Source organism: Panthera tigris, chromosome A1, assembly GCF_018350195.1.
Source record: "Panthera tigris isolate Pti1 chromosome A1, P.tigris_Pti1_mat1.1, whole genome shotgun sequence".
Classification (NCBI taxonomy): domain Eukaryota; kingdom Metazoa; phylum Chordata; class Mammalia; order Carnivora; family Felidae; genus Panthera; species Panthera tigris.
The window spans coordinates 80,967,349-80,995,158 of record NC_056660.1 but is presented as its reverse complement, the minus strand read 5'-3'; the positions used below and the strand labels follow the sequence as shown (position 1 = coordinate 80,995,158).

At 54.1% G+C, this 27,810-nt stretch overlaps 1 protein-coding gene across 10 annotated transcripts in view; it reads right to left on the bottom strand.

The window, feature by feature from the left end:
- ATP11A (ATPase phospholipid transporting 11A) overlaps positions 1–27,148 on the bottom strand; it is a 122,447-nt gene extending 95,299 nt beyond the window's left edge. For all 10 annotated transcript variants that reach the window (XR_006215451.1, XR_006215452.1, XM_042980389.1 and 7 more), the window contains exon 1: positions 27,060–27,148. Coding sequence is in view for 8 of the 10 variants with exons in the window: in XM_042980389.1 (XP_042836323.1) it covers positions 27,060–27,098 (39 nt within the window). In the remaining 2 variants the exon portion in view is untranslated. The remainder of the gene's footprint in view (positions 1–27,059) is intronic.
- Positions 27,149–27,810: the final 662 nt, after the last annotated feature.

The following is a 27,810-nucleotide window of genomic DNA, read 5'->3' as shown; positions in this document are numbered from 1 at the left end:
AGCCAGGTCACGATCTCGCGGTCCGTGAGTTCGAGCCCCGCGTCAGGCTCTGGGCTGATGGCTCGGAGCCTGGAGCCTGTTTCCGATTCTGTGTCTCCCTCTCTCTCTGCCCCTCCCCCGTTCATGCTCTGTCTCTCTCTGTCCCAAAAATAAATAAAAAACGTTTGAAAAAAAAATTAAAAAAAAAAAAAAAAAAGAAAGGGAGCTGTTGTTACGTCCACGGATATTTGGTGCAAATAACAGGCTTCACAAAAAGTATTGTAATTAGCATCGTTTTTACACATTCAAGCACATTTTCTATTTTTCTTTTCTCAGTTTGATTCTCTAGCGTCTAAATAGGTACTGATGTCGTCTACCCAACACGGCCACCGCTTGACCCCAGGGCGCGGGCCTGTGTGCACACGGAACACACCAGGCGCCCATACTCCCTGGACAGCTGGGAGCAACTTTTCAGGGAAGGGTCTTCTCCCCCGTGCCCCGGGTAGAGTCACTGGGACCAGAGGCTCAGCTGGTTGGTAACCTGTCAAAGGCCAGACATCGCCCTCAGCCTGAGACAGCCTTCAAGTGGACAGGACCCTGAGCACGACCCGGGCGACGGAGAAAATGTCCAGGCGACACTGCAGGGACCCCCCCCCACGGCCTCTGCTGGGGTCACCAGGAGGAAGGATGAGGAGCACCTGGGGGCACAGGCAGCTGGGAGCAGGGTCTCCCCACCCCGGCTGGATGCTCCCAGGGCACTCACCCCTGTGCAGGAGGCTGGTGGATGAGGGTCGGGGTGAGACTAGGGCCCTCGGTTCTCACAGTGACCTGACTTGTTGTGGCTGGGAGCAGAGGGACGCAGTCAGGAGAGAACCCGCCTACAGTGCTGTCAGCACCCACCCTGAGGGCACACGGACACCCACCCCCTGAAGTCCTGGGAGGAGGCTGCACCCCAGCCACGCCCACTGCCCTCCACCACCAGCTGTTTCTGTCACCCCAGAGCTGCACCCGGCCAGCTGCCCTCAGACGAGGCTCCCGACCCTCCTCCCTGACCTCGTACCCCAGAACTGTTAAGTCCTGTGCACACACAGTTGTTTGGGCTTTAGATTCTCAAAAACAACTGACCCAGACAAACACATTCCCACACAAGGCATCAGTCAAACCAGCTTCTTTTCCTTATTTGCTTCTCCAACAACCACAAACTTTAGAAAATGCATCAGCGTTAAATTTCATCCTTGGGCGCCTGGCGGCTCAGTCGGTGAAGTGTCTGACTCTTGATTTTGGCTCAGGTCGTGATCCCAGGGTCGTGGGATCGAGCCCCGCGTCAGGCTCTGTGCTGAGGGTGCAGCCTGTTTAAGTCTCTCTCTGTCTCCCTGCCCCTCCCCCAGCCACACGGGTGCATGTGTGTACATCCCTGTGTGCGCTCTCTCTCTCTCAAAAATAAATAAACTCAAAAAAGAAAAAATTCTGTCTCTCTCCCTCTGTGCTCCTCTGTTCCACTCACATGCGTGCTCTCTCTCTCTTGAAATAAACTCTAAAGCAAAATTTAAATTTCACCGTTAGCATTGCTCCAGGGTTGCTGGAAAGAACTGGAACAGGGGTCTCTCCACAGGGCATCAGTCCTGTAAGCACCTAGTAAGCGCCTCCCCAGGAAGCGCCTCCCAGATAAAGCAGCGGTCTTTCCTACAAATCACACTGCCTGCGCCTGCGAGCCAGGCAGGGACAGACAGCCACACTGCAGGACACGAGGGGCCAGGAGGCCGCGGTGGCACCATGACCGCGACCCCGGGGAAGTGCGCCCGCCGCATACGCAGAGCCACTTGGTGGAGGTCTCTTCTAGAGCCTGGATGGGCCTCATTCCCAAAGCTCCTTCTGAAAGGTCCCTAACAGCCTTCACCTCACGGACACTTCTGCCCAAGGCCAGAGGCGACTCGAGACAGGCTCCTATTAAAGGTGGTTTTATCTCATGTTATCCAAACTGAAATGTATTCTGGTGTACTTAACTGCAAACTTGCTTTTCCACAATAAGAAATAAAATGTGCTCATAAAATCCCAAGAGTGTGGCCTTCAAGGTCACAGACACCTGGGCAGCATCACTGTCACAGGCTGCCGCTCGTTAATGGGGGTGCTGTTCACGGCCCTGCGATAGCTCCCACCCCGACTTCCTAGGGTTTTAGTAATTATTATTATCATTATTATTATTATTATTATACTACTCCTGAAAAATAAACTGAAGCATATGGAAAATTTTAAGCTTCTTTGAGCAAAAATCTGGCCCCACAGCCCTTCCTGCCGGCTATGCTCCTAGAGACACAAAAGACAGGACCTTTCACCACTTTGTTCCCAACTTATTCTTGTGAAGGTAATAAAATTATAAGAAGCCTGACTAAGAGAGGCAGCGAGCCACAACACCACACAGACAAACGCGATTTTCACCTTCCCAAATTCCTTCCGTCTCTGACCACGTTCACACACAACACGCAGGGAGTGCTGCACCCTACATTTTATTTATTTATTTTTTAATTTTAGACAGAGCAAGCACAGGTGCACAAGCGGGGAGGGGCAGAGAGAGAGGGAGAGAGGATCCCAAACAGGCTCCACACTGAGCGCTGAGCCCAACGTGGGGCTCGACCTCATGACTCTGTGATCATGTCCTGAGCTAAGATCCAGAATCGGACACTCAACCAGTTGATCCCACCAGGCGCCCCGCATCCTAGCATTTCAATGCTGCTGTTTCAGAATAACCTCCACACCAAACAGGGAGGACAGGGTTGAAAATACCAAGTGCACTGGACGCATGGCAGGTGTGTGTAGCTTCCGCTGCTGTCCCTGTTCTCACGCGTGCCCTGTGTTCACACCAGGGCACGCGGGCCCCACAGCTGCCAGTTCACACCAGGGTATGCGGGCCCCCTGTGTTCACACCAGGGCACATGGGCCCCACAGCTGCGGCCCCAGTGGTGGGAACACACAGCCTCGTCCAGAGTGGAGCCAGCTCCCACACCTGCCACTGACCTCAATGCCGTTCCTACCCTTCCTGCCGCATCAGGGCTCCCAGTCCGTGGCACACACCCTCTCGGGTACTGGGAACTAGCTCCCAGGACAAGGACAGGCCGCCACGGAGCTAGCCTCCTTCCTCGTCTCCGGGAACTTTCTTACCAACACCTGCAGGAGACGGGCCACGGTCACCTCTTCTGCACCCGTTCTCGTGTCCATCACGTCCGCACCCCTGTTCTCATCACGTCTGCACCCCTGTTCTCATCACATCCGCACCCGTTCTCGCGTCCATCACGCCCGCACCCCTGTTCTCATCACGCCCGCACCCCAGTTCTCATCACGCCCGCACCCGTTCTCATCACATCCGCACCCCTGTTCTCGCGTCTACCACGCCTGCACCCCTGTTCTCATCACGTCCGCACCCCTGTTCTCGCGTCCATCACGCCCGCACCCCTGTTCTCATCACGTCCGCACCCCTGTTCTCATCACGTCCGCACCCCTGTTCTCGCATCCATCACGTCTGCAGCCCTGTTCTCACATCCATCACGCCCGCTTATGCACGAGGCAAAGGCTGCAGGAGTATGCTCCATATTCAGGGAACAGAGACAGAATGCCTTTCCTGGCTGCTAACACTCTCAGTCACAAACGCCTAAGCACGGTGCTGCAGAAAGTGCTGGAAGCCTCTGAGGGCTCCCGAGAGTGCAGACAGCATGGGGTCCAGGTAGAAGTGGGAACGAACAGATGGCAGGGAGAACTCTGTGGCTCATTCGACAGTGGCACGTGGCCAATCTTGGGAAGGTCCTGCCAAAAGCCACACTGGCTGGCAGTACAGTGAGCCAGCCCCGGGGCGGAGGACACGCTCAGGAGCACGGAGAGCCCTGGGTGGGGGACACCGGAGCACAGCTGGTCACAACCACGGTTTAATTCAGCCCTGAAGGAACGGCTTTCACCTGACCCCTGCCGTTATTCACGACACCGACCAGAGTGACCTTTTACAAGATGGCGCGTTTCATAGCTCTCCCAACATCCTCCATGGTTTCCCTTCTGCTCAGAGTAAAAGGTACACGGGGCTCCCACTCACCCACCTGACCTCCCTGCCTGTGGCTCCTGGTTGCTCACTGCCCCAGCCCTCTGCCTTCCCCAAGGCACCCACCTCAGGGCCTTTGCATGCACCATCCTGCTCCTGGACAACCTTCCCTCCCCTCCTCAGGCCCTAGGCCTCACCACTCTGTGTGAAACTGCTCCCCCACCCGAAGCCCATCATTCCCCACCTCCCACCCCCACTGGAGGTTCCTCCATGATACTGACACCCACACGACTTACTCTGCATCTCAGTGAACATTCCACTGACAAGTGACTGTCCCAGGTGTGCAGCTCAGTCCTCCCCAGGGTGCCCAGGTCCGGCTCAAGAAACAGACCCTCACCTGTGCCCTGAGAAGGCCCTCCCACCACGCCCATCAGGGGATCTTCGTCGTGACCTCTGTGTCTGGTTGGAGCTTCATAAATGGGATCATAGAATACAGACCTTCTGTCAGGCGGCTCTGCCTTAACACCAGGCCTGTGAGACTTGTGCCTATTGGCTCATTCTATTTCACGGGACTTTGCCATTGCCCGAACATCCCGTGATTTGTTGTTTTTGTCTACTGCAGACCGACGTTTGCGTGGTTTCCAGATGCACCTAATTCACTAAATACGGCCAAGCAGCTGTCGGAGGGGCCCCCAGCTGGAGGTCCCACCAGCAGCGTGAACGTCAGAGCCCCAACCGCTCCGCACCCTTGCCAGCACTTGGTGTTGTCTACGAGGTCGTCTTAATAATTTATTTGTCTACTGCCGGTGTCTCCTCTGTTGGTGCACACCATCAGGGCACAGGTTCTCAAAACAGATTTCCAATGATTTGTCAAGCTGTATGGATAGGAAACCTGTGTACTCAAATGTACGATTTTAACATGCTAGAAACCACCCACATTCAATTCACATTTCCAAATTAATACACTTGTTTTGTGCACACCTCAGAAAAGAGCTCATCCCACTGTCTGTAGCTCCCCACTGATTCTTTTTTTTTTTTTTTTTTTTTAATTCCAGTAAGCTACTTGAAATCCTTCCTGGAAGGAAGAAGACAGAACGAATGAACAGCCTTCCTCCGGACCCAGCTGGGCCTCCTAGCTCAGTGGCGTTAGTGGCCAGTACTACTTACACTATTTTCTAGAAATTGAGGCACATCTAAGATAATGCTCAATCCTGGAGCTACAGCTCAGGAGGAAGCCCGTCCTACGACACGGATGCTCTGAGACACTGCCACGTGGACAACAGGCACATGGTGACACATGCAGGGCACAGGGGCGGTTTGCAGTCAGCAAACACGCAGCGTCACTGCAAAGAGGCACATTCATACTCGGTCCACTCTGAAACTATAAAGTCATGAACAGGAAATCACAGAGAGAAGTATTCAAGTATCTGGTCACATTGGCCACATTGGTACATTTGCTTTTCATGCAACAAGCCGACGTTTGGCCGTTCTACCTGCAAAGGTGGGACCCACGGGACGGCGAGGCAAGTGACCAGGCACGGGAAACCTACTCTCTGCTCAGAGTCACTACTTTAGTTTGCAGATTAGAAATAAAAACGAAAGGGGAGCCTGGGGGGCTCAGTCTGTTATATTTCCAACTCTTGGTTCTGTCTAAGATTACGATCTTACAGTTCATGAGTTTGAGCCTCATGTCAGGCTCTGCATGGAGCCTGCTTGGGATTCTCTCTCTCTCTCTCTCTCTCTCTCTCTCTCTCTCTGCCCCTCCCCTGCACTCTCTCTGTCTCTCTCTTTGCCCCTCGCCCCCTGTGCGCATACACACTCTATTATAAAGTGAACGAGTAATTTAAAAAAACAAAAAAGAGATAAAGACAAACATTTTTACTTTCATCTTAAACTTCTGGTTACTACAAATTCCCTGAGAACCCCAATTCAGTGCAGCATGTGTGGTGTGTGTGTGTAACACACTTATAAACACACGTGCACAATGTGTATGTCGCAGATTTTCTAAAGTGGGCTCCGCCTGCATAGACTGACACATTTTAGAAACAAAAAGGAAAGCATTCTGTGCAAGACTCCCCTGTGGGACCCCCAGCCCTGGGTCATGTGATGAACTGGACTGAGCAGAAGGTTCCAGATTCCTTAACCAACCAGTCAATCTGTTAGCTTCTGTGCAAACAGCCAGTCGACAAGATGAAGCCCCACACTAAACTATCAATAAGTGAAATGCAAGTTAAAACAACAGGCCAAAGATATTCAATGCTGGTAAGAAATTAAAAAACAACAAAGAACAGTAAAACTTGACACCTCTGTGCATGCCAGTGGAAGTGGGAGTTTCTGGAAGTAATCTGGAAACCATTCTTCCCTCACACAGACTAAGTCTCCTTTTGAGAACCTGCCCTAAAGGACACAAACACAGAGGCCCAGAGAAAGACCTATGTACGGAGAAGTTCTCTGCAGCCCTTTTCTCAGAAGGCTGGAAACAGACCTGGCGTCCGAGAGCATCTCTAGGCCGTAGAAGTCCATCCTGAGGTGGAAACCCACTTTGCCAGCAACTACTGAACGCATCCAAGCAGGCGTGAGCACGTCAAGTGGGGACACAGCCCTGGAATTTCGCTGGACAGTTAAGCCAAGGTGGATACAGGATTTCTATGATATTTACACCAAATGCCGTAATGGCTCCATGTTCATACTATGCCTGTGGCGGGGGTCTCTCTGTCCACTGACCGCCACACCCACACCACTCTTCCTCTCCCACGTTGTGTGGAGTGTGTGGTCCATGAGAAACACAACCAGGGCACTCGCCACAGTGTCTGCCTGCACAATTAATTCTTCATGGAGGGGTGCTGGGGTGGGGGGCGGGACTCAGTCGGTTGGGCGTCCGACTTGGGCTCAGGTCATGATCTCACAGTCTGTGAGCTCAAGCCCTGTGTCGGGCTCTGTGCTGACAGCTCAGAGCCTGGAGCTGCTTCGGATTCTGTGTCTTCCTCTCTCTCTGCCCCTCCCCTGCTTACACCCTCTCTCTCTCTCTCAAAAATGAATAAACATTAAAATATGTACGCATAAAATAAATAAATTAAGGTAGTCTTGGTGTTGGGGGAGGAGGTCTTCGTGGCACAAATGGGACTATGCTCGTGGGGCAAGGCTGGTGGGCGTCCCAAGGGCTAACACGTGGGGAATCCAAGAGCCAGGTCTCGGGCCCCTGAGCTCAGTTCCATCAGGTGCAGGACAGAGGCTCAGGTCTGCTAAGGGTCTGTTCCTAGAATAATGGCGGTAATGGTCAGAGCTGTGCAACTCACTTCTATCGTAAAAGCTTTATTCTCTTCTCTGATTACAAAAGTAAAACATGATCAGTATAAAACTTTTAGCACAAGACAGAACAACAAAGATGAAAATACCAATAAGCCACAATCGTGACTAACATTTTTGTGCGTGTTTTCCAGATTTTTTTCTATGCCTATATTTACATGAATCCAAACAGAAAAGCCTAATCACAGTGAGGTCATGTCATACATATGGCCAGTGATGTGCTTTCTCATCCAGCACAGTAGAGACTTCTCCCCACATCAGGAACCCGCACTCGACGTCATCTTTTGAAAGGACCGCACAGTATTGCTGTGCACGAACTCTCAGGGAAAGGCTGAATCGTTCTCCTGCAGAGATTTGAGTGTAATCAATACCACTGCAGCCCACCTCGTGGAAAATTCCCAGGACTTCCGCACTATTGTGCTCCTGGACTGTGATTCTCTGAGGTGAATCCCCATTCATGGAATGGAAATATTTACTCCACATCAGAATACAGTGTTTTTTTTTTTTAATGTTTATTTATTTTTGAGACAGAGAGAGACAGAGCATGAACGAGGGGAGGGTCAGAAAGAGAGGGAGACACAGAATCTGAAGCAGGCTCCAGGCTCTGAGCTGTCAGCACAGAGCCCGATATGGGGCTTGAACTCACCGACTGTGAGATCATGACCTGAGCTGAAATCAGACGCTCAACCGACTAAGCCACCCAGGCGCCCCCAGGATACAGTGTTTTAAGTAAGTGGGATTACTTCCACAATGTACAGGTTAACCAACCTGAGATTTTCCCAAATTTTAATGGTGTTTCACAACAAAGTAATAAACGGGAAAATTATATAAGAAAAAAATACAAGGTGATCTTCTATATTCATTTGCTTTTTTATTGCCTCTTCTGAAGCCGTTTATATACCTGAGGCACATGATCATAAAATTACCTAACCCTGCTTCAAAAGGACACACTCAGGCCACAGCCCGCGGCCCCCTTGACAATTTGCCAAAACAGCAGTCAGTGCCATTCAAACACCACATGTACGCACCTCAGACAGGTATAGGCTGTCCACACACGGTCTTTTTTTCTGTTAAAACCAACGGCAAAATCTTAAGCCTTCCTGGCCCCTTACTATTCTATCGTAAAAGACTAGCCTCTAATGGACCCTGCTCTTGACCACTAAGTGTTAACTCAAAACCCACGGAACAGGGTAGGATGATTACCAGAACCTGAACAGAGGGACAAACGGGTCCCGACCCAGAGGTCCTGACCCTCTGTCTCCGCCTCCCCAGGGGGCACCACACACAACACGGAGGCAGGGCCCCACCGGACACACCGAGATTTCAAACGGTACCTGGAGTTCTCCGGAATGTGCACGAAGCCCTGGGATTGCTGACCAGAAGTGCTGGTTTTTAGCTGGCTGACAAATCAAATTTTATGAGCGCCAACAAAAGGGGAACGAATGTCATGAGCCGAAATAAGTTTGAAATTGTTAAAGCCACAAAAAAATGCAGACGACTTAATAACCCGCGTTGCTTTTACACCTTTTTCCGGTGGCAAAAGCACCGAGCAGAAGTAAAGCCAAGCAGGGCCTCTCGTGTGGCGAACGCGGCAGAGACAAGCCCCTCAGACGCTGCGGCAGCTGCTCCGCCGTGTCGTTTTGAAACTTCTAAGAGTAGCATCAGGCAGGAGGTTTGGTTCCGTCCCCTCCCAATTATTTAAGGAGGTCAGTATCTTCAGACAGGGAGGGAATTATCACTCTCACTTGCCATTAAAAGCAGGGAGAGAAGCTGAAAATGAATTAACAGATAAAACCTAAAACCTGTAAACTTAACAGTAGTGTTTGCAAAGTGCAGTAACCTAAAGGTTGCACACGCAGACCCGAAGCACCAGAAACATTTGCCACAAGCGTTTATTCTCCACCCGGATAATACGTTTCTTTCTGAAAGTGGATAAAACATTTCTTTCTGAAAGTGTTTTCCAAAGAATCCCATGGGCGGACCTAAGTTAGCATGGCGTGACCAGAGGGCACACATCCGTGCTGGACTGCAACCCTGCGCTCTGAAACAAAAGTGGCAAAACAGGTTGGATGTGATTCAGGAGAAAAAGATGTTGGCTGCGACCTGGTCATGTGCCGGCTTTACCAGCCTTTTACTGCAGATAAATGAGACCATATCTTGCATTTTACATTTTGCCCCGATCATTCAATTCTTTATACTTGAAGGAAGAAAACATTTCTTCTCCAGGCAGAATAATCTGTGCCTGTGGTTCTCAGTCCTCATTCACAGAATTCCCAGCAGAAAATCTCCACTTCCTCATTCTCAGAACACGCCCACATCCCCGCCCAGGCCGAAAGCCCACTCACTATGCCTGCGTGGGGCTCTCGACCACCACTTAGTGTATCCGTAGCTCCTGTGGGCCAGGAATGCACAAGACACAGCTGATCGGCTCCTGACCACCAGGTGTGCGGCTCAAAGCAGGACAGCCAGGCCCAGGGAGCAGCTGGGTCCAGGGAAGCACTGGGTCCAGAGAGAAGCCTGGCCCGGGGAGCAGCACTCGTTTGCTCTGCCAAGTAGTTTACTGCAGGGACTGGGGGCAGCTCTGGGAGGCTGGAGAACCAGGCTCAGAAAGCAGAAGTTGCCACAAGCACTTCTGGCCAGAATTCTGTAGCGTCTGCAGTCTCCCCAAATTCATGGGGCAAAGGAGCAGCTCACAGGCCTCCTCCCAGGACTCCTCCCACCCTGAGGCTGCCAGGGAGCACACCCCAAAGACTGGACACACATGTAGCTCTCCCTCCCGAGCAGACTGCGTCGCCGTGGATGAGGGAAGAACGGGATTTCTAAGGAAGAGGTGCTTCCACATCCTGCCCAAGCCTCGGGGGTTGGGAGCCACACCCAGAAGGGAAGTCGGGGTCCCCAGGCCCTCGGGGCACCGGCCCAGTTACTAAGAAATACTCACAGAACAGCAGGGAACCTACTGGGTGCAAATTAACACTGGCAAAGCAGCCACATATGAACAGGCGTGGATTAAGGCCGCACCAGAGAAAGATCTAGAAAGAATTCCCAGGGAAAGGGGGAATCTGATGACGTGTGGAAAGAACAGATGGGTCAGTGCCGGGGCCCAGGCGCACAGGGAACACAGCCAGCACCCGACAGAGCTGACCCCGCTCGTTCTTCGCGGCACGTTGGGACAACGTGAGGGCACTAGTCTCGTGGGAAGGTCCGGGCACCGACGACGAGGATGAACAACGTGTGTGACATTCGGTTATTCAGCTTCAAAGACGAGGGCAATTCTGACACGGGTTCTGACAAATTCCGCTACATGGATAGAACCGGAGCCGTTACGCCGAGTGAACCGAGCCGGTCACAGCAAGGCGGATACTGTGTGAGTCTGCTCACGCGATGCACTCAGACTCGTCAAAAGAGAGCGGGAGGCTGCCAGGGGCTGGGGGGCTGGGGTTTAAGGGGGGCAGAGGCTCCGTCTGCAAGGTGAAGAGTCCCCGAGTTGGAGGGTGATGACACAGCACCATACTGTGAACGTGCCCAGAGCCTCTGCTTCTCAGCTCGTCAGATGGCTACGTCGCTAAGTTTTCGACCACGTGCCTGTCACCACAGTAAAAAATGCTGCATGTTACCTCACTGATCCGCCAGGAACTCCAGGACCGACAGCTTCGGGAGCTGGCCACCGTCCCGCGGTCAGGAGTCAGGAGTAGCTCACCTGCTCGTTCTAGGTCCCTGTCAAAGCCGCATCACAGGACGAGGGCCGTACCACGGAAGCACACAAAATAAGCACGGGACGCAGCGCTGGAAGGGCAAGCTGCCCACGGAGCGGCCAGGCCGGGCCCCCCACCTCTCCTCCCTCCTTCCTGTGCCCCCCGCCTGCCCCACGGCAGCTCCCAGCCCGTGGAAGAGGCGGGGCTATCGCCACCGTGTCAATTAACACAGGAAAACTACCACAGGCATCTTCCCTGGGTGAAAGTGTCCCCCATCAGGCGTCACGGCTCCCAGGTCCCCGGACCCAGAAAATGCTCCTTAATGAGCAGGAAGTGAGGGCTGGAGAAGGCAGGGGAGAGGAGGGAGTGGGGCCTTGGAAGGAAGAGCAGGGGAGAGGGGTGTGAGGACCTCACACACCCCGCCTCCCTCTGTCTGCATCGGCCTCGGCCCCTCGCCAATATTCCTGGCTTTCTTCTGCCTCGACTGGGGACACCCAAGCTCTGTGTGGTTTCATTCCATTCTTACCAACAGTTAGCCGTCAGCCAAAGATTAGATGGCCAGAATGTGATCTTCCCACACCACAGACGGGGAAGGAACTTTCCATCCTGCCTGAAAACTGGAGCCTAAGAGGCCACAGCACTCCACAAATGCTAAAAGCCCACTGATCTCTTGCGACAGACAGCACACCCAAAACCGTCATACACGTGCGGGTTCTTATTTAAGTACGTTCAGTAATATAAATTCTTACACCCACAGGAAAAATGACTTCATCTCACAAAAATTCATAGCTTTGTCAACGGTTACGTACTACGCAGAGTACCAAAACAGATGATCTGGAACTATTATGAATTCACTGAATTCAGCTGAATTTGTTCGAAACTTTGAAGGATCAGCTCACATTGACCCAATGTGTCTCCTTCCAACATCCAAACAAAGGCCAATTCCGGTTCTCCTGGGGCACTGAGGTCCAGGGGCGGCTGCTGGAGAAACAGCCGACCTCGGAGACACCACGGCAACTCCTGCGAGGGGGTGCACTCGAAGGGGGACCCCCACGCAGGCTGGTACACACCTGCCACTCTGCCTGAGGACAGAAGAGGAGGCAGCAGACTGATTTCGCTCCAGCCAGAGAGCGGCCCGTCAGACATGGGTTTCGCCTCGGGCGAGACACCAGGCTGGTCCATGAACGGGGGCTCCCGGGGAGAGGTCTGGGGTGTGTGGCCAGCAGTTTACAGCCAGAGTGCTTCCAACCATGAAGGGCGGGCTGCTGTCGCCCCACTGCCCTGGCACCCAGCCAAACTGGGGAGCCTGCCTGAGCTTCCTAACGAGGTCTATGTAGTGGTCACGCAGGAGGGGAGAGACCCTGCCCTGGGCCCGTCACCGGGGGTGGGTCTAAAGGACACCCACCTGGACACAGGAGGGCTGCAGAAAGCCAGCCCTCACGCCGGGTTCTATGGGAAGCAGAAACCAGCTGCAGCACTTTGGGGAAGAGCGGAGTTCCCAGCCTGGGGAGGGAGGGGGCAGTGGAAGCAGACTGCACAAGAGGCAGCTGGCAGTCATGGTTCAAGCAGCCAGCAGACAACCTCGTGTCTCCCCGTGGGGCCAGCATCCCCTGTACCCCGCACCCCTGGCTGGGGAGGACGACCCCCTCTGCGTTCGTCACCTGCTGGTCGCACAGGGACGGATGGGTGGATGCAGGCTGCCTCTCTGTCTGCTCCCATCACTCCAGATGCTGAACGTGGCTTCACACGCTCCCCCCGGTTCCCGGAGACGCCGCTCTCCAGTGAACTCACGTCTGGAATGCGGGAAAGCCAGGACTTCAAAACCAAAAACAAGAGCCGGTCACCCCGGGAGCACGAGGCCACACAGCACCGGTTGGCGGGTGGGCTCAGTGGGGCCCTTCCTCGTCCTTTTCTTCCGTCCCACGGGCGGGCCTGATAGCCAACCTGTGTCAGGAACCTGCCCTCTGAGTTTTTATTTTGAGCAAATAACTGAGGACAATTTCTCCCTACTTCAAGTCCCAGCAAATACTAGATTACAACAGAGCAGCTCTAGGAAGAGTCCGGAGAACATGGGGTGAGGCTGCCGTAAGTCTGCCCCCCACTCCTATCCCCGGTGCCTGGTGCAAGCCTTACCTGCTGCAGGCTGGAGGGCGGGGGTCGCCAGACCACCCGCTGTGGACAGCGGCAGGGCTCAGGCACCAGGAAGGAAAGGGGCACCAGATGGGAAGCACCATTACCCCACCTTGCCCGTATTTGTTCTCAGGCCCGGGTGCCTGGCACGCAGGACCCTTCTCCCTAGCTGCCCTCAGCCCAACCATTGCCCCTGAGCCCACTGCTGCTAATTCCAAATCACCACCAGGTTTGTGGGAAGACAGGAGCCAGAGCTGCAGGAATAAATGTGTCCTCGTCCCCTCCCAGGAGCCTCAGGGACAGCAGGTCTCTGTGACTTGTCCCATCACGGGTTTTGTTATTTCAGTATTTGCCAAACGATAGAACTGGTCTTCCTTACCTGTCCAGCTGCCACCTGTGAGCGACATGGTTCTCTTGTCGTTAAACGTTTGATATTGGGCGCTCCCACCCACAGAGGACGCCGAATGCAAAGCCAGGGTGTCAGAGCCATAGGCCCAGGGAGGGCCCCCCACCGATGTAGGGCCATGCTCCTGAAGACCGGGTCCTGCCCTCCAGTCCTGCCCTCGGTCCTCCCTGCTGTCACAGCTAGAGCAACCCTAGGCGCTGGCTCACATCCATCAGTGAGCCCCGGGCGGCCGCCGGGCACTGGGAGTGGCCTTCAAGCTGCAGTCCGGCCCAAATCCGGAACTAACACAGGTCAGAGCCACATGGGCAACACAAGGGGACCACGGCTACAAGGTGCACTCCTTGGAGCTCACTGGCTTGGAGCTCACGTGTTTGGAGGCCACCTCCCGGCCTTTAAGACACAATTTAAATCTACTGGAAAAGCTGTGGGCCCATGGGACCAGAGCCCAGACCTCCACATCGCACCCTGCACGCCTGCAGAGACGGTCCTGAGAATCTGGCGAAACTGTCACTGATGGCAGATTCCAGTCCCCGGCCCGCCACACGACGATCAACCACATGGACATGTGGGAGCTGAGGAACAACACACAGGCTAGGCCACACGTGTGTCCTGGTCCTAACCTGGACCAGGATTCCCAAGGATGGGAGGCAGAGGGCCAGGCTGCTGCCTGGGGGCCACAGTGACAGTGTACCTGCACAGAGCCCCCCCCCCCACACCATCCATCCCCCAACAGAGAACCGGCACCCTGGATGGCCTCCTAGGGTTTGCTCTGGAGCCCGGCCCTCGCCAGCCGGCTGGAGGAACAAACCAAAATGGAATAAGATACTCAGGATCCTGAATTCTGACAGAAACCCCAGCCTTGAGCTCACAGCACAGGCAGGAGAGACGTGACCACGGCTGCGTGGACTGTCTGTAGCAGGGTGGGGACAAAAGAGGACAACTCCATGCCACATGCCACCCTCTTAGAGCACAGACCACACCCTGAGTGAGGGGCTCGAGACGCTATCTGTCAGATGAAGCACATCTCTGAATCTGCAAGGGTAATAAATTCATAAAGGCCAATATCAACCCAATTTTTTAAGTTTGTTTATTTTGAGAGAGAGAGAGAGAGAGAGAGAGAGTGAGTGAGTGAGTGCGGGGGGGGGGGGGGAGGGGCAGAGAGAGACAGAGACAGACAGACAGAATCCCAAGCAGGCTCCACACTGTCAGCACAGAGTCCAATGCGGGGATTGAACTCACAAACCGTGAGATCATGACCAAAGCCGAAATCAAGAGTCAGACGCTCAACTGACTGAGCCACCCAGGCACCCCTCAACCCATTTTTTAATGAACTAAAATGTGAGGATCCAAAGAAAAAGCCATTAATTCTCTATTTTTACTTTTTGCTTTCTGTCAACTCCAAGGGTTACCTGCCAGACAGGGCGTCTGGCCAGCTCACTGCACAGCCATGGTTTTTAATGAGACAGAGTATTTATAATATAATCGCTTAGTTTTACAGCTAAATTTCTTGTTCCTAAATCGAGCACCTTAGTGCCCGGGGACCTGTAGCTCTTGGAGCCAAGCTGTTGTCTGAAAAGCAATGGAGCAATTTATGAAATCAAAGAATTACTCCAATTTAAGGATAAAAAAACCTCGCATCACCTTTGGTAGAAATCAATCACTTCTCACAGAACGGACCATTTTAGAGAAGACACTCTCACATGTAATTTTGAATTTAACTAATCTATTTCTTAATCATCTGTAAGATAGTAAAAAAACATGTTACAGATTCACTGAAAATGGATAATGCAGTCAAACCAGTCAATTAGCAGAAGGGAGCTTCTGGAAGAAAATGTCCATAAAATGCTTTAATTCCTACTTCTTACAAATGCACTTAGGATAAAGCCACGTGACTCCATAAACATCATTAAACAAACTTATTATGATGAGCTGTTTGCTCTGAATGTACTGCCGTGTAGACATAACTTTTACATAATTCTGCCTCATGAAGGGAGCCTGGGTGGCTCAGTCTGTTAAGCGTCTGATTCTTGATTTCAGGTCAGGTCATGATCTCACGGTTTGTGGGTTTGAGTCTCACGGAGGGCTTGGTGCTGACAGCTTGGAGCCTGCTTGGGATTCTCTCTCTCCCCCTTTCTCTCTGCCCCATCCCTGCTCTCTCTCAAAAATAAATAAACATTAAAAAAGAAAGAAAAAGAAATTCTGCCTTGTGGAAGATCACTTTTGTAGGACGAATACCAGGTGCTATTCTCCAGAACCATCCCCAAAGTGATGCTTGCAGACAAACACAGATTAAGCAAAACAAACCTCAGACAAATCTTCACGTTCAAGTGTTTAAGTTTCAGTAAAAGTTACCGTCACAAATTACTTAAAAGAAAAAAACCCTCCTACTTGGGTACATTTTGCATTAAAATGTAATTAGTGCTCAAGTGTCAGTAACCTCTCTTCATGACCCTGTTGAGGTCTTTCTCATTGGTTAAAAATGTGTGTTTCCAAACCAGCACGACATACGATGTCAAACACAACGAACTACCTAAAACTGCTGTGAATTAGTTCCCATTCGGGATGACAAAATGGTTTTGGAGACGGCGGTGGCCGCACGACAGGGAAACGCGCATGTTCCTAAAAGTGGGGAGGAAGGTAAATCTCAGGTTACGTAAGTTTCACTACAATGAAAACAACTGCCATAAACCAGCGTGTTTGTCCAATAAATGGATACTTCTTTGTACCCCTAAAGATCACCCTACTTTATGTGTTATGTACCATTTTCCCCATATGGCCACATGGTTTCAAAACAAACTTAACTCTTCATCACCAGCAACACCCGTTTTAGGCAACGGCATGTGAGCAGCGCCTCGTGCAAGTCGGGCCCCTGGAGGATGGGCTGTGCTGCGCTCACCCCCCACCTTCTGCACCAGTGTCCCGGCCGGTGGCCCTGACGTGGCTCCGCAGCCCTTCCTGGCGCCAAGCCAGCTCCGCGCTTACTCTCCATCAGCTGCCACCTGTGCGCAGTTCCAGGCGAGCCCGCGAGTCTGCCTGCTGAGCCCCCACGGAAGCCCCGGCGCACACAGCAGGCACTCCACCAAGTACCCGATGGACCGATGTGCTGAGTATGCCACATGCTTCTCAAGAGTCTTCATGGGTTTGCCCCATATGTGTTCTCAATGCCAGGAGCTCACATATTTTACTGCCACTTTACATCAGAGAAACACAAAGGAGTGAGGGGACATCAGCGCAAGGACCAAGAGCCAGCCCACACAATGGCCACGCGGCTCTCGTCACACGCACAGGGATCCTGGGTTTTCATCCAAGCTGGACGTTACTGCGGAAAAGGCACATGCCGCACGGCCACCCAACCCTTCGGTGGCTCGTCCGCATTTACCTGAATCAAAACAGCACCACACACACTAGAGAGAAAAGGTGCCTCAAATCCTTCCATATGCGTATGGATTATCTGTCACTCTCTGGCATTTTGTAAACCTAGTCTGATTTACCCTCAAATCCCATGTCTTCCATACAAATGACCATTCCAGAATTTTATTCCAGATAACAATTTTCAATTGATTCCACGATTTCCAAACTTGTGTTTTGGTGGGGAGTTTCTGAGGGCTTCTTGAAAAATCACACAAAAATCTAGATGACATCCTAATGGTAGAACTTCATTGCCCCTAATCCTTTGCTGAAAATAGGCTGGAGGAAATCCTCTTTTCTCTGAAGGAGGGAGATTATGTAATGCCGAGTGGGGTGGTCACCTCCTCTCCGGGCAGGCCGGCAGGTCTGTCCAGGGAGGAGAACAGCAGTCACACCACCCTGGGCTACAGCAGGTACTCGGGGAGGGGGGACTGGCTGCCACGCCAATCTCAGACTCATTTCCCAAAACATGGACTGGAGAGCTTCCGGATCTCATGTGCACACGGGGTTTTGGGAAAGACAGTGCCGCGAGCTGGAGGATGTCCTCTGGGGCCGTGGCTTCAAGCAGCGTCGCAAATGTTTTTACGGTTCCTCCTGCAGGCTGGGACCACTCAGCCCACACCATCAGCAAAGTGAGAGAAAATATCCAGAGCTCCTCTGACACGTATCGGAGGCCACCCTCACTCCTGATCCAAAGATGAATCATGCTTTAGGGTCATTTCTGCTTGACGCTACAACCACGTAAGCAAATATTTAATGAAGGACAACGAGGCTGTGACTGTAAAAAACCCGGCACAGAAAGGGGCAGCGGCCGGGTCGGGAACTCGGCCACCTGCCAGCCCACACGGCTACAGGTGGTCCAGGCTCCGGGCAGCCGCAGGGGGACAGTGCGTTCCCATCACCCTAACCAGAGAGTAGGGCTCAATTTCCAACGCTCACTCTCCAATTCTGCCAAAGGTGAAATGTCATCCTGTTCAGAGGCCAACAGAAGTCCCCAGATGCAATTGCATTTACTAGAACAACTAGACCACGACACAGCAGCCCAAGCAGACGCGTCCAATCCAGTTATGTGCCGAATATGGTGACATCTGTCCCGTCAACAAGCCAGACGCTGTGTATTTGGATTATAATACAAAGACCAAAACAATACCTCACAGCCTTGTTTTATACCAGCGGCCACTCTCCTGCCAGCCTCCTGCACCAGGGAAAGGAGCAGTAGGGAGAAAAACATAAACGACTACAACCTCAGATCTATGGGGCGATGGAAACTGGGGCTGTTCTGCCAAATGGTGGCCCAATCACCGACATCCACAGTTTTAAAGAAAGGACCCATTCCCACTAAATATTGATCTTATTTTTCTCTTCCCAGATTCTGTGGAACATTTATTTCTATATTTTTGATAGAACACTAAGCAAACTTAATGTGCTTTTTCAAACCCCTCTCTCTGCTTTTCCCATTTGTTTGAACACTCACAACCTAAACAGTGCCCGCTTTCTCAATACACCACCATTACAGACTGGACAGGGCCTCTCCCAAATTCACATATTCAAGCCCTAAGCCCCATGTGATCATATCTGGAGACGGTGATCACCAGCATTTTCTCTCTCTCTGAGCACACGCGCAAAGGCTGCGTGAGGACACGGTGCAAGGCCGGCCTTCTGTAGGCCAGGAAGGGGCTCTCACCAGAAATGAACGTGCCGGCTCCTTGATCTTGGGCTGTCTGTGGTCTAAGCTGCCCGGCCTGGGGCGTTTTGTTACCCAGCCTGAGCTGAGACAGACACGTACCTGTCTCACTCTGTCTTCAGTGATAACATGGAGCCTGCCTGGGATCCGGTCTCCCTCTCTCTGCCTTGCCCCAGCTTGCACTTGCTCTCTCCCCCTCTCAAAGTAAGTAAAGAAAAAAAAGAAAACACAGTGAACAGAGTGTCATCTCTGGATGAAAACAGTTCCTCCTGTACCACATTCTTAGCATCTATTTCCCTGATAATCCATGTCAGCAGGACGACCATTCCAGAAACTGGCCGGCTGCTAACCTCACCCAGTAAGACACGGGAAAAGACACGGGGGGCAGAAGAGGTGAGCTGAAAAATCAAAGTAAATGGCGCAAAATCGACACACAGCACCAGGCTCCAGGGCTGCGGGGCTGCAGGCCGCAGGGCTTCCAAGAAGAGCCTGGTGTGTGTGTCGATTCTGCGCCACTTACTTTGATTTTACAGCCTATTCTCTCCTTGCACGCTCAAGCTGACATGGGAGGGGGAGCGAGCCCCCAGGTGAATGTGCCAGCGAGGAGCAGCCTGGAAGGGTGCGGGCTCCCCTCATGGGTCTGGGCCACACGCCACGTCTACATGAAGAATTCGGGACTCTCGGGGCAAAGGGGAAGCATGTTCTGGCACCTTCTCAGGCACGCACGGCTCCCTATCACAGAGCCATATCTACAGCCTCTCACGGATCTCCATCCTCCGAAGACGGCTCAGGTCCTGAGACACGACGGGTTCCACAAGCAGGTACCACTGGAGGAAGGAAGAGGTACCTTCAACCCGAGCCCAACATGGTACCCGCACAGTCTACGTCGGCGATGAGACCTGCCAGGGCTGCTCCGTCTCTCCGGGGCCGTAACGACGTGGGAAAGTTACTCACGGGGCAAAATGAATTGCTGGCCATGTGCTTTACACCAGATTCTACCCCTGACCCTTGGTTCCCTGGCTCCGGAATCCTCCCGGCGTGACAGCATCAGGCACACATGGGGGGTCTTCTCCAGGAGGGCAGACGACCGTTTTCCTGTGCCCCCGAGCTCCTCACCTCGGAACCAAACTAAGCAGAGCCTGACTGTCACATGCCAACCACCACCTGCCATCCCAGGACTAACTACGCATACGCTAACTCATGAGAATGGATACCTGCTCACGCACATCAACAAAATGTCATATCTGTGTGTTTCCTGGACATGAAAGTGCAGGCCCCAGGGTAACAATGAGAAGAAGGACCAGGGGTCCAAGCAGATCATAGTCACAAACCAGCTTCTCCAGACGGCACACCTCAGAGTGCCAAGACCACTCTCATTCTTGGGTACACCCTGGTTCATGAACTTGTCCCCACGTCCTCCTGCAAAGCGCCCGACGTCCTCCCGAGTCTGATCTGGGAGGCGGGAAACTGGGTCCAGGCAGGGGCACCTGGGGGCAAACTCACCAATAAGGCAAAAGAGGTCCAGGGTTTCAGTGAAGTGACTCCTGCAGTGAGCTGTGAGTGGACTGGCCTGCTTCTCAAGGTCATTCCAGGACGCAGCAGGGCGCGCTGACGGCACAGGACCACCCCTCACGGGATGCAGACCGCAGTGGCCAAGATCACTTCTTGTGCGGAATAGACGGGGTGCCTGTCACGGAGACGCTGCGAGGGCTCCCTGTTTCCCATGCGAGACATCCCAGGCTCCTTCAGAGAGGGGGCCGTCCCTTCGTTCTCTGTCGCTCTCTTTCTGTCTCTGTCCCTGTGTCTCTCTCCCTCCCTCTCTCTCAGCAGCCCCCCTCCTTACTCTCTTCTAGGGCATGGGAGCGAGGGGATGAGCAGACTGGGGGCAGAGACACCACCTGTGTGGAATGCATAATTTGCTGGTCTTTGGCCAAAGTCTTCCTCGTAGGTAACAAACCTTCTCTTGAAATTCCCATCTTATTTTCTAAACCAGGGAAATGATCTTATCTTCACCAACTGTCTCACCAACTGTCTGAGCGGGAAAAATTTACCCACCGCTTCTGACAAGAACCCAGTTCATATTCACACAAAATGAGTATCTCCCCCACCTAGAGTGGCTGGGGACACGTTTCAAGAGCTGTTTGCAGAGGCAAGTACAGGTGCGGCTGCCCACAGAGCTCCCGTTCGGGTCTGGCCTCAGCCCGACAAAGGAGAGGCTGGGGAAAGGACAGAAATCCCCTGCGGACACTCAGCCTGGCTCTCAGGCCCCTGCGGCTCCTGCAGGTGCAGACAGGCACCCTCACCTCCCTGGGTGGGCCACCAGCTTCCCACCTATGTCCTCGGACAAGGGCTCCAACCCTGACCAAGGGAGGTGCTCCTTTGAGAATCTAACAAATTTTGGGAAACCCAGTTACTTGCCCAGAAAATGAAAAGCATTTGTGCCAGAAGTTCTGTGCCCTGTGTCAGGGGTCGTCTCCTGCCAGGGAGCAGGTAAGAGCTTGGGCTCCACACGCCTCCAGGAGAGGGCCCCGTGGTCCAGCCAGAACGCTGGTCCCAGGGACCCAGTTACCCAAGGACTCGCCACGATCCACAGGAAGCGCTAAACCAAGACCGGGGAAATGTGTCCCATGGAAGCCACCAAGCCAGGCAGGCCACCCAGTGGGGCGCGGGGACCCTGGGCTGTGGCCCTGAGGACCCAACCCGCACCAGTGTAGTGCTCACCACGCAAGGGGGTGGGACAGCTGCCTGCCGCCCCCACAGCTTAATGACCACTGTGAAATGTACCAAGAGAAAATCCAAAAGTTTGAAGTCACATTAAACATGTTTTAAGAGACTCTCATGAATCATGAATCACTCCTGATCCTTGGAAGCACCCGTGAGTTTCCTTCAGAAGCGCCCACCCACGTACGTATCAGCAATACTGAAAGGGGGAGGTGGAAATCACTTGTTCGGCAGATGTTTCCGCAGGAATGACCCTGCACCAGGAACTGTTCAGGAGCATGGCAGGGCAGCTGGGATGTGGAAAGAAAGAGATGTGGGACCCACGGACATGGAGAAGGTATTTGGGGGCTCCTCCCAGGCAGGGGTGCGGATGAAGGAGGGAGGGCACAAGCATGGGGTCCTGGGGACCTGAGAAGGGCCGGGCAGGGGTGCGGATGGAGGCGGGAGGGCGCCAGCACAGGGCCCGGGGGACCCGAGAAGGGCTGGGCAGGGGTGCAGATGGAGGGGGGAGGGCGCCAGCACGGGGTCCTGGGGACCCAAGAAGGGCCATGCAGGGGTGAGGATGGAGGGGTGAGGGTGCCAGCACAGGGTCCGGGGCAGGCAGGAAAGCTGAGGGGCTGCTATGGGGCTGCAGTGCAGCCTGTCTGCCTGGCATACGGCTCACTCCCCCAGGTCCACCCCAACATTTATGCCTGTGTTTTGCTCTCTGTCTGCCTCCCCCTATCTGAAGGTAAGTGCCCCAGGGACAGAGCTTGGATGTGCAAGGCTCAGAGAGAAGTCAGCATGCCCTCAGTGTGAGCTGGGGGGACCCGAAGGACACCAAGGGCCTCGCAGGTGGACCTGAGGCCACCAGGGTGATGGTGGTGACCCCTCTGGAGTGTGAGGGGACTGCAGGGGGACAGCAGGAGACAGCAGCACAATAGCAGAAGTTCAGCTGTGAAGGAGATGGAAGAGGTCGAGAACGGGAGGGGCGTGTGGGGTCAGGAAAGTCCGCAAAGAAGGGGCGATCTGAAGGGTTGGCCGCTGCCACAGAGACGACCGAGGGACACAGATGATCCAGGAGAAAGAGAGAGACGTGGGGCCCCACATCAGAAGGAGGCGAGAGCAGACAGGGCAAGGCTGGTGGGCTGCCTGGGAGAGGGGGTGTCCTGTCTGGTGACTGCCTTCCCTCCACGAAGCCCAGGGCAAAGTCTCCATGCTCCATGTAAAGGGGAGGGTCTGGAGGTCTGCGAACACTGGCAGGGGTGTGTGTGTGTGGGGGGGGATCTATTCCTAGCAGGGCACGTGAAAGCTCCGTGCAGGGAGGCACCCTCATCACCTCCGTCTCAAGAGAGAAACCGGGGAAGTTGGCCGGCGTGCCCACGGCTCACAAGGCAGAGGCGGGGTATGAGCTGTGGCCTCCGTGATCTACTATTCTGTTTCTCTCAGGTACCAGCATCCCAGTGAAAGCAAAAACAGTCCTAGTTTAGTCCTGAACTGCTAGCCCTGTAAAAATCGCCTTCCATTGATTTTCTCTGCAAATAAATAGCATTTCTGCCTCCATTTAACTGGGTTAGAAAAGCATTTATAAGTCTGGGACTTAGGGATCCAACCATGTCTCATCAACCGTTTCTGCTGGAACATCTGGTCCAAGCACAGGGAACAATTTGCGTTTAGGTTTGTAAACACAGGACTTCCTGTGCAGTTAAGCGGTGAAGTCTGTTTATCAGTGGTTTGAATACAGTTCTAACCAACTGTAAACGGAGACGGCGTCCTCATCCCTAGAAACTTAACGGACTGTAGCAAAACCCATCATACACGCTCCTTTTCCCCAGTGTTATGAAACTGACCCTGTGGCACAGAATAAAAGCGTCTCAGGATCACTTGCTCTCAACATGCAGAAGTTAAACAGGGTTTGAGAGAAAATGCAGAAACTTTAACTGAAAGCTAGAACATAAAGGTTAAGTTACAGACCAGGCAGATTACTTTAAAATGTGCGGCTGAGAAGCAGCACCGCTGAGGTCAGGATCAGGGCTGGGCAAGCTTGTGTGAACACCTCAGCAGGTGAGGCCGAGGCCGGGCAGCCCTGGTCCACAGGAGACAGGTGGAGTGACCGTGGCCGTGGCCGAGGGGGGATTCACCTCTGTCAAATACCTGCAGACCCCACAGGGCCATCTAACGCTGGATCAGGAGAGGCAACTCCCAAATCCCCCGGCATTTTAAGTGTTTAACAGAGACTGGAGTCACCAAGTCAAAAGAATGCCGTTTTAGGACAGGCCGCCTCTCAGGTGAACACTGACCGTGTGTCACAGATGGCTTGCTGATAAAAAGGAACAAAAGTAGACACATGCACACACATAAAACAGTTGGACCTTTAGATGGTTTAATGCACTTGAACACAGTCATGCTTAAAGTTCTCCCAGGGACCAAAAATATTTACTTTTTCCTTATAAAGTCCTGGTGTAACAGATTGTTCCAGAAACATGATCTACTGCCAGCAAGGAAAACCTTCACCTTTTTCAGAAGTTTAGTCTCTTAAAATGTTCGAAATATCCTAGAGAGCAAACAGTGTAAGACACAAGTAGAGACCGTGGCAGGTGGCAGAGAAGAACTCGCGAATGCCCCGGCTGAGGGTGGCAGACACATCACACAGACATAACAAAATTAGGCTCCTGACCTTCAGAGTGTTAAAGTCGGGTCTTCTAAATGTGCAGCATGGAAAGCAAGGGACGTGGTGTCATGGCTGTGAGCGCATCCTGGCCTGGGATGCTCCCCCATGAACCAACTTCATGGCCAGATGTGGACCGTGGACTCTGCATATGGCCTGCGGTATCTTGGGGCACCAGTGACCTCCCGTGCAGCCCGGGCGCTGACTGGAGTCAACCAACAGAGGGCTTCTCCCTCCCTCCGCGCCAACCCGGCCTGCCGGGACCCAACTGTGTTAACAGCCGGTGGTGATAAATGTCCTGAGCATTTCCTGAGAGCCAGGCACTGCTCTCAGCTCCTGCCCTGTATCACCTCACACACACAGTCCTGACGACAGCCCCCTGAACGGGAGCCAGGACGGTTCTCAGATGAGAGAACCTCTCCCCAAGGTTATAGCGCTCATGCAGCAGGCCAGCCAGGTTCACATTCAAGCAGGTGCCCATGGAAGCTGCGGTGACCCGCCAGGCTACGCTGGTTCCCCCAGAACTGAAACCCTGGCCTGAACCAGGGCTTCCCAGCTCGCGTGTCTAAAGAGGAAATGACACTAGCTTTCCATCCACTTTTTAAATTAAAAAAAAATTTTTTTTTAAGTAGGCCAAACTACCTCATGACACACACATCATGGTACATAAACACCGTGCTATTTGTAAACACAAATAATCTGTGCACAACTTACATCCATCCACACAACCGGTCGTTCGTGCTCTGGAGTGTCCGTGGCCTGACCCAGGACAGACTTCTCCCAGTCATTTGCCTGTTCTCTCTCTCCCCCTGGAATTTGCCAGAATAAAGTATCGGTAGCAACGTTTTCCAAGAGGTTACCTTTTGGCAACCCTCACACCTCAGAAGGGGCTTAAAAGTTTTCTCTGTCCTAGAAACTCTGACCATGTGGACACTGGAAGAGAACAGGGCATATACAGGCTTTTGTTCATTCTTATAAAATAAGTCACATAAGGAAACCACAGGGACGTAAGCGTTCAATCCCAGGCCCCTCTTCCTCTAGCAAAAGGAAATATAATTTGGTCCTACATATTAAAGATAACCAAGAAAACAGATCGTGTTTCTGGAAAAACTCAAACTAGTTTAATAGCATCAAAATGACTTTAATATCATAGAAATGAATAGTCTTATATGCGAATATGGTTAAATAGTCAAATGATCAGACTGGAAGAAAAAAAAAAAAAGACGTGGAATTGAGAAACACAAATAACAGTGGCCCCTAACTTGCGTTCCAGGAACGTCACCAGATAACGCACAGGCTGGGAAAGTTCACTAAGGAAGATGCCACTTAGGTTTGAGGGAAGATGTCATTTCACAAACCTAAGAACACAGCAAAAGGGAATTTTAATATGCAAACTACATGAAAATGTATAGAAGATGATATCAGCTGAAACAGCTGAGGGCCTGGAGGAAAGGACAGAGCAAACGCTGGACATGTATCCACCCCATTCCCAGGAGAAGGGTCAGGAACTGAGAGGTCAGATCCACCCTTGGGGGCCTCCAGCCTCAGGGTCAGAGGAGAGACACCCACACCTCCGGCAACTCTCCTGCGGGCAGCCCGTTCCCCACACAGCGAAACCCTCCTTTTTGTTACTTTGATCACAAAATGTGAAGAGTTGGAAGGGAATGAAAATTAACTGAAAAGCTGTAAGCACTTTTTAGGCAAATACTAGTTCCACCCTTTTCTCCTTTTCCCTTTGAGCAAACAAAGGCCGGAAAAGGCCTTGTGAACGGGACCGCACCTCCTGGACACAGGAGTAACACAGAACATCCTTGCCCGGCGACGCATTTCTCTGACAAACCTTGTCACCTGCAGTCGCTGTGCTGAGGTTTCCAGAACTTACCCCAGTGGAGAAACAAAGGTGTCACCTGATATTTACCACTCACATCAGAACAGGGACTTTGGGGGAAATTATATGAGCTCCAGATCCCAAGTGTGGCCCCGCCCTTCCCAGAGTCTGGGTGACTCTCACTCAACCCGCTCAACGCTCAACGTAAGGCCCTGAGACCTGCCCCAGGGAACAAGTGCCTGAGGAAGGTGGCCGGGAGTTCCCTGGACTCTGGAGCCTCCCGGTTAGTGAACAACTCGGGGTTAGTGACCTGGCGATCCCAGAGATGAAAAGAGACAACTGATCTCTGCCAGAGTGTCCTTCTCAAAGGCAGCTCATAAAGATGAAAAGTCTGCCCGAGGTAATTCCTATAGCGAAGTGCCCATAATGATGCCCTCAATCCTCAGGGAGAGCGACTCCTCAGACCTGTGCCCCAGCGCAGACGTCAGCCACTGGGGAACAAGGAGCCTTTTGTGGAGACAGTGGCAGGAAACACCACCCTCCGGACAGTTTTCCTTCTCTTGTGCACACACACCCCCTTCATACCGGTGCCAGGGACTACAGCCGCGCGCGGTGTCCCCTCGCTCTGATGTAAAACAGAACCTGCTCTCCCCTCCGAGCCTCCCCTGACCCCAACACCCGGTCACCAGCGAGTGTGGACTCCAGAGGAAGCCCACAACACCCGGGCGCCGATCTGATTGGTTACTTTCCGGGGGGAGGGGGATAAGATGCCAAACTTCACTTCTGGATTCCCCCGGTGGTGTTACAAACACGAACCAAAGTCCCTGCCTTTCTGGAGTGTGACTCTCCCATCTCTGAGTCCCCGTGCGGGCGCGACAGGCAGAGCCGAACGGGAGTCCCTTCCCAGCCCCGGGCCGCGCGCAAACCTACCAAGGTCTCCCCGGGGCAGCCCCGTCCCCTCCGGACTCCAGGGAGCGCGCGGCGGCGGGGCGGAGCAGGTGCACGCCCGGGCCGGGCCGTCGCAAGCCCGAGGTGCACCCTCGGCAAGCCGCGCCCGGCTGCAGCGGGGTACCCAGGGCCCGTCCCACCCACCCCCGCACCCCCGCCGGGTCCCCGAGGCTCGCACCCCCCGAACCCCACGGGGTCTTCAGGGCCCGTCCCACCCTCCGGCTGCGGCGGGGTCCCCAGACCCCGCACCCCCGACACCCCCCGCACCCCCGCGGCGGGCGGCACTCACGTATCTGTGCACCAGCGTCCGCACCAGGCTGCAGTCCATGGCTCCTCCGGCCGCGCCCGCCGCGCTCAGCGCCCCCGCGCCCGGCTCGGCGCGCCCATGGGCCCGGGCCCGAGTGCGGCCGCGCGCCCCCGACCCGGTCACGGCCTGGGCGCGCCGGGCGGAGCGGGAGGCGGCCGCGGCCCCTCCGCGCTCATGCCCGGCCCGGCCCGGGGTGGCGGCTCGGGGCCCGGGGTGCCGGCGGGGGGCTGCGGGCCGGGAGCGAGGAGGCGCGGGCCGGGAGCGAGGAGGCGCGGACCGTGTGCTCGGCTCCGGCGCCCGCCGCTCCTCTGCTCCGCTCGGCGCCGCTCGGCTCCTCCTCTCCCCGCTCGGCGCCGCTCGGCGCCCCGGCTCCTCCCCTCCCGCCCCTGCCCCCCGCCCGCCGCCCCTCTCGGCCCTGCCTCCGGCCGCCCGGCCCCGGCGAGCGCGTCACGAGAGCCAGTGAGCATGCGCCCCGCGGCCCCCGCCCCGCGCCCCCACCCCCGCGCGCGCGCGCGCGGCCGTGGCCCGCCCTCCGCGTGCCCGTGCCCGGCCCGCCCCCAGGGCGCGGGCTTCCCGAGGGCCCCGGAGCGGAGGCCGGAGGCGGGAGGCCGGCGGGCGGGGACGACTCCCTGTTGCTTCCGCCTCCCGGGGCCCGCTCTGCGGCCGGGCCGCGGGGACCGTGCCCCTTGGGGAGCCTCGGACCCGCGGCCCGGCTCCCCCCCCCCCCACCCCG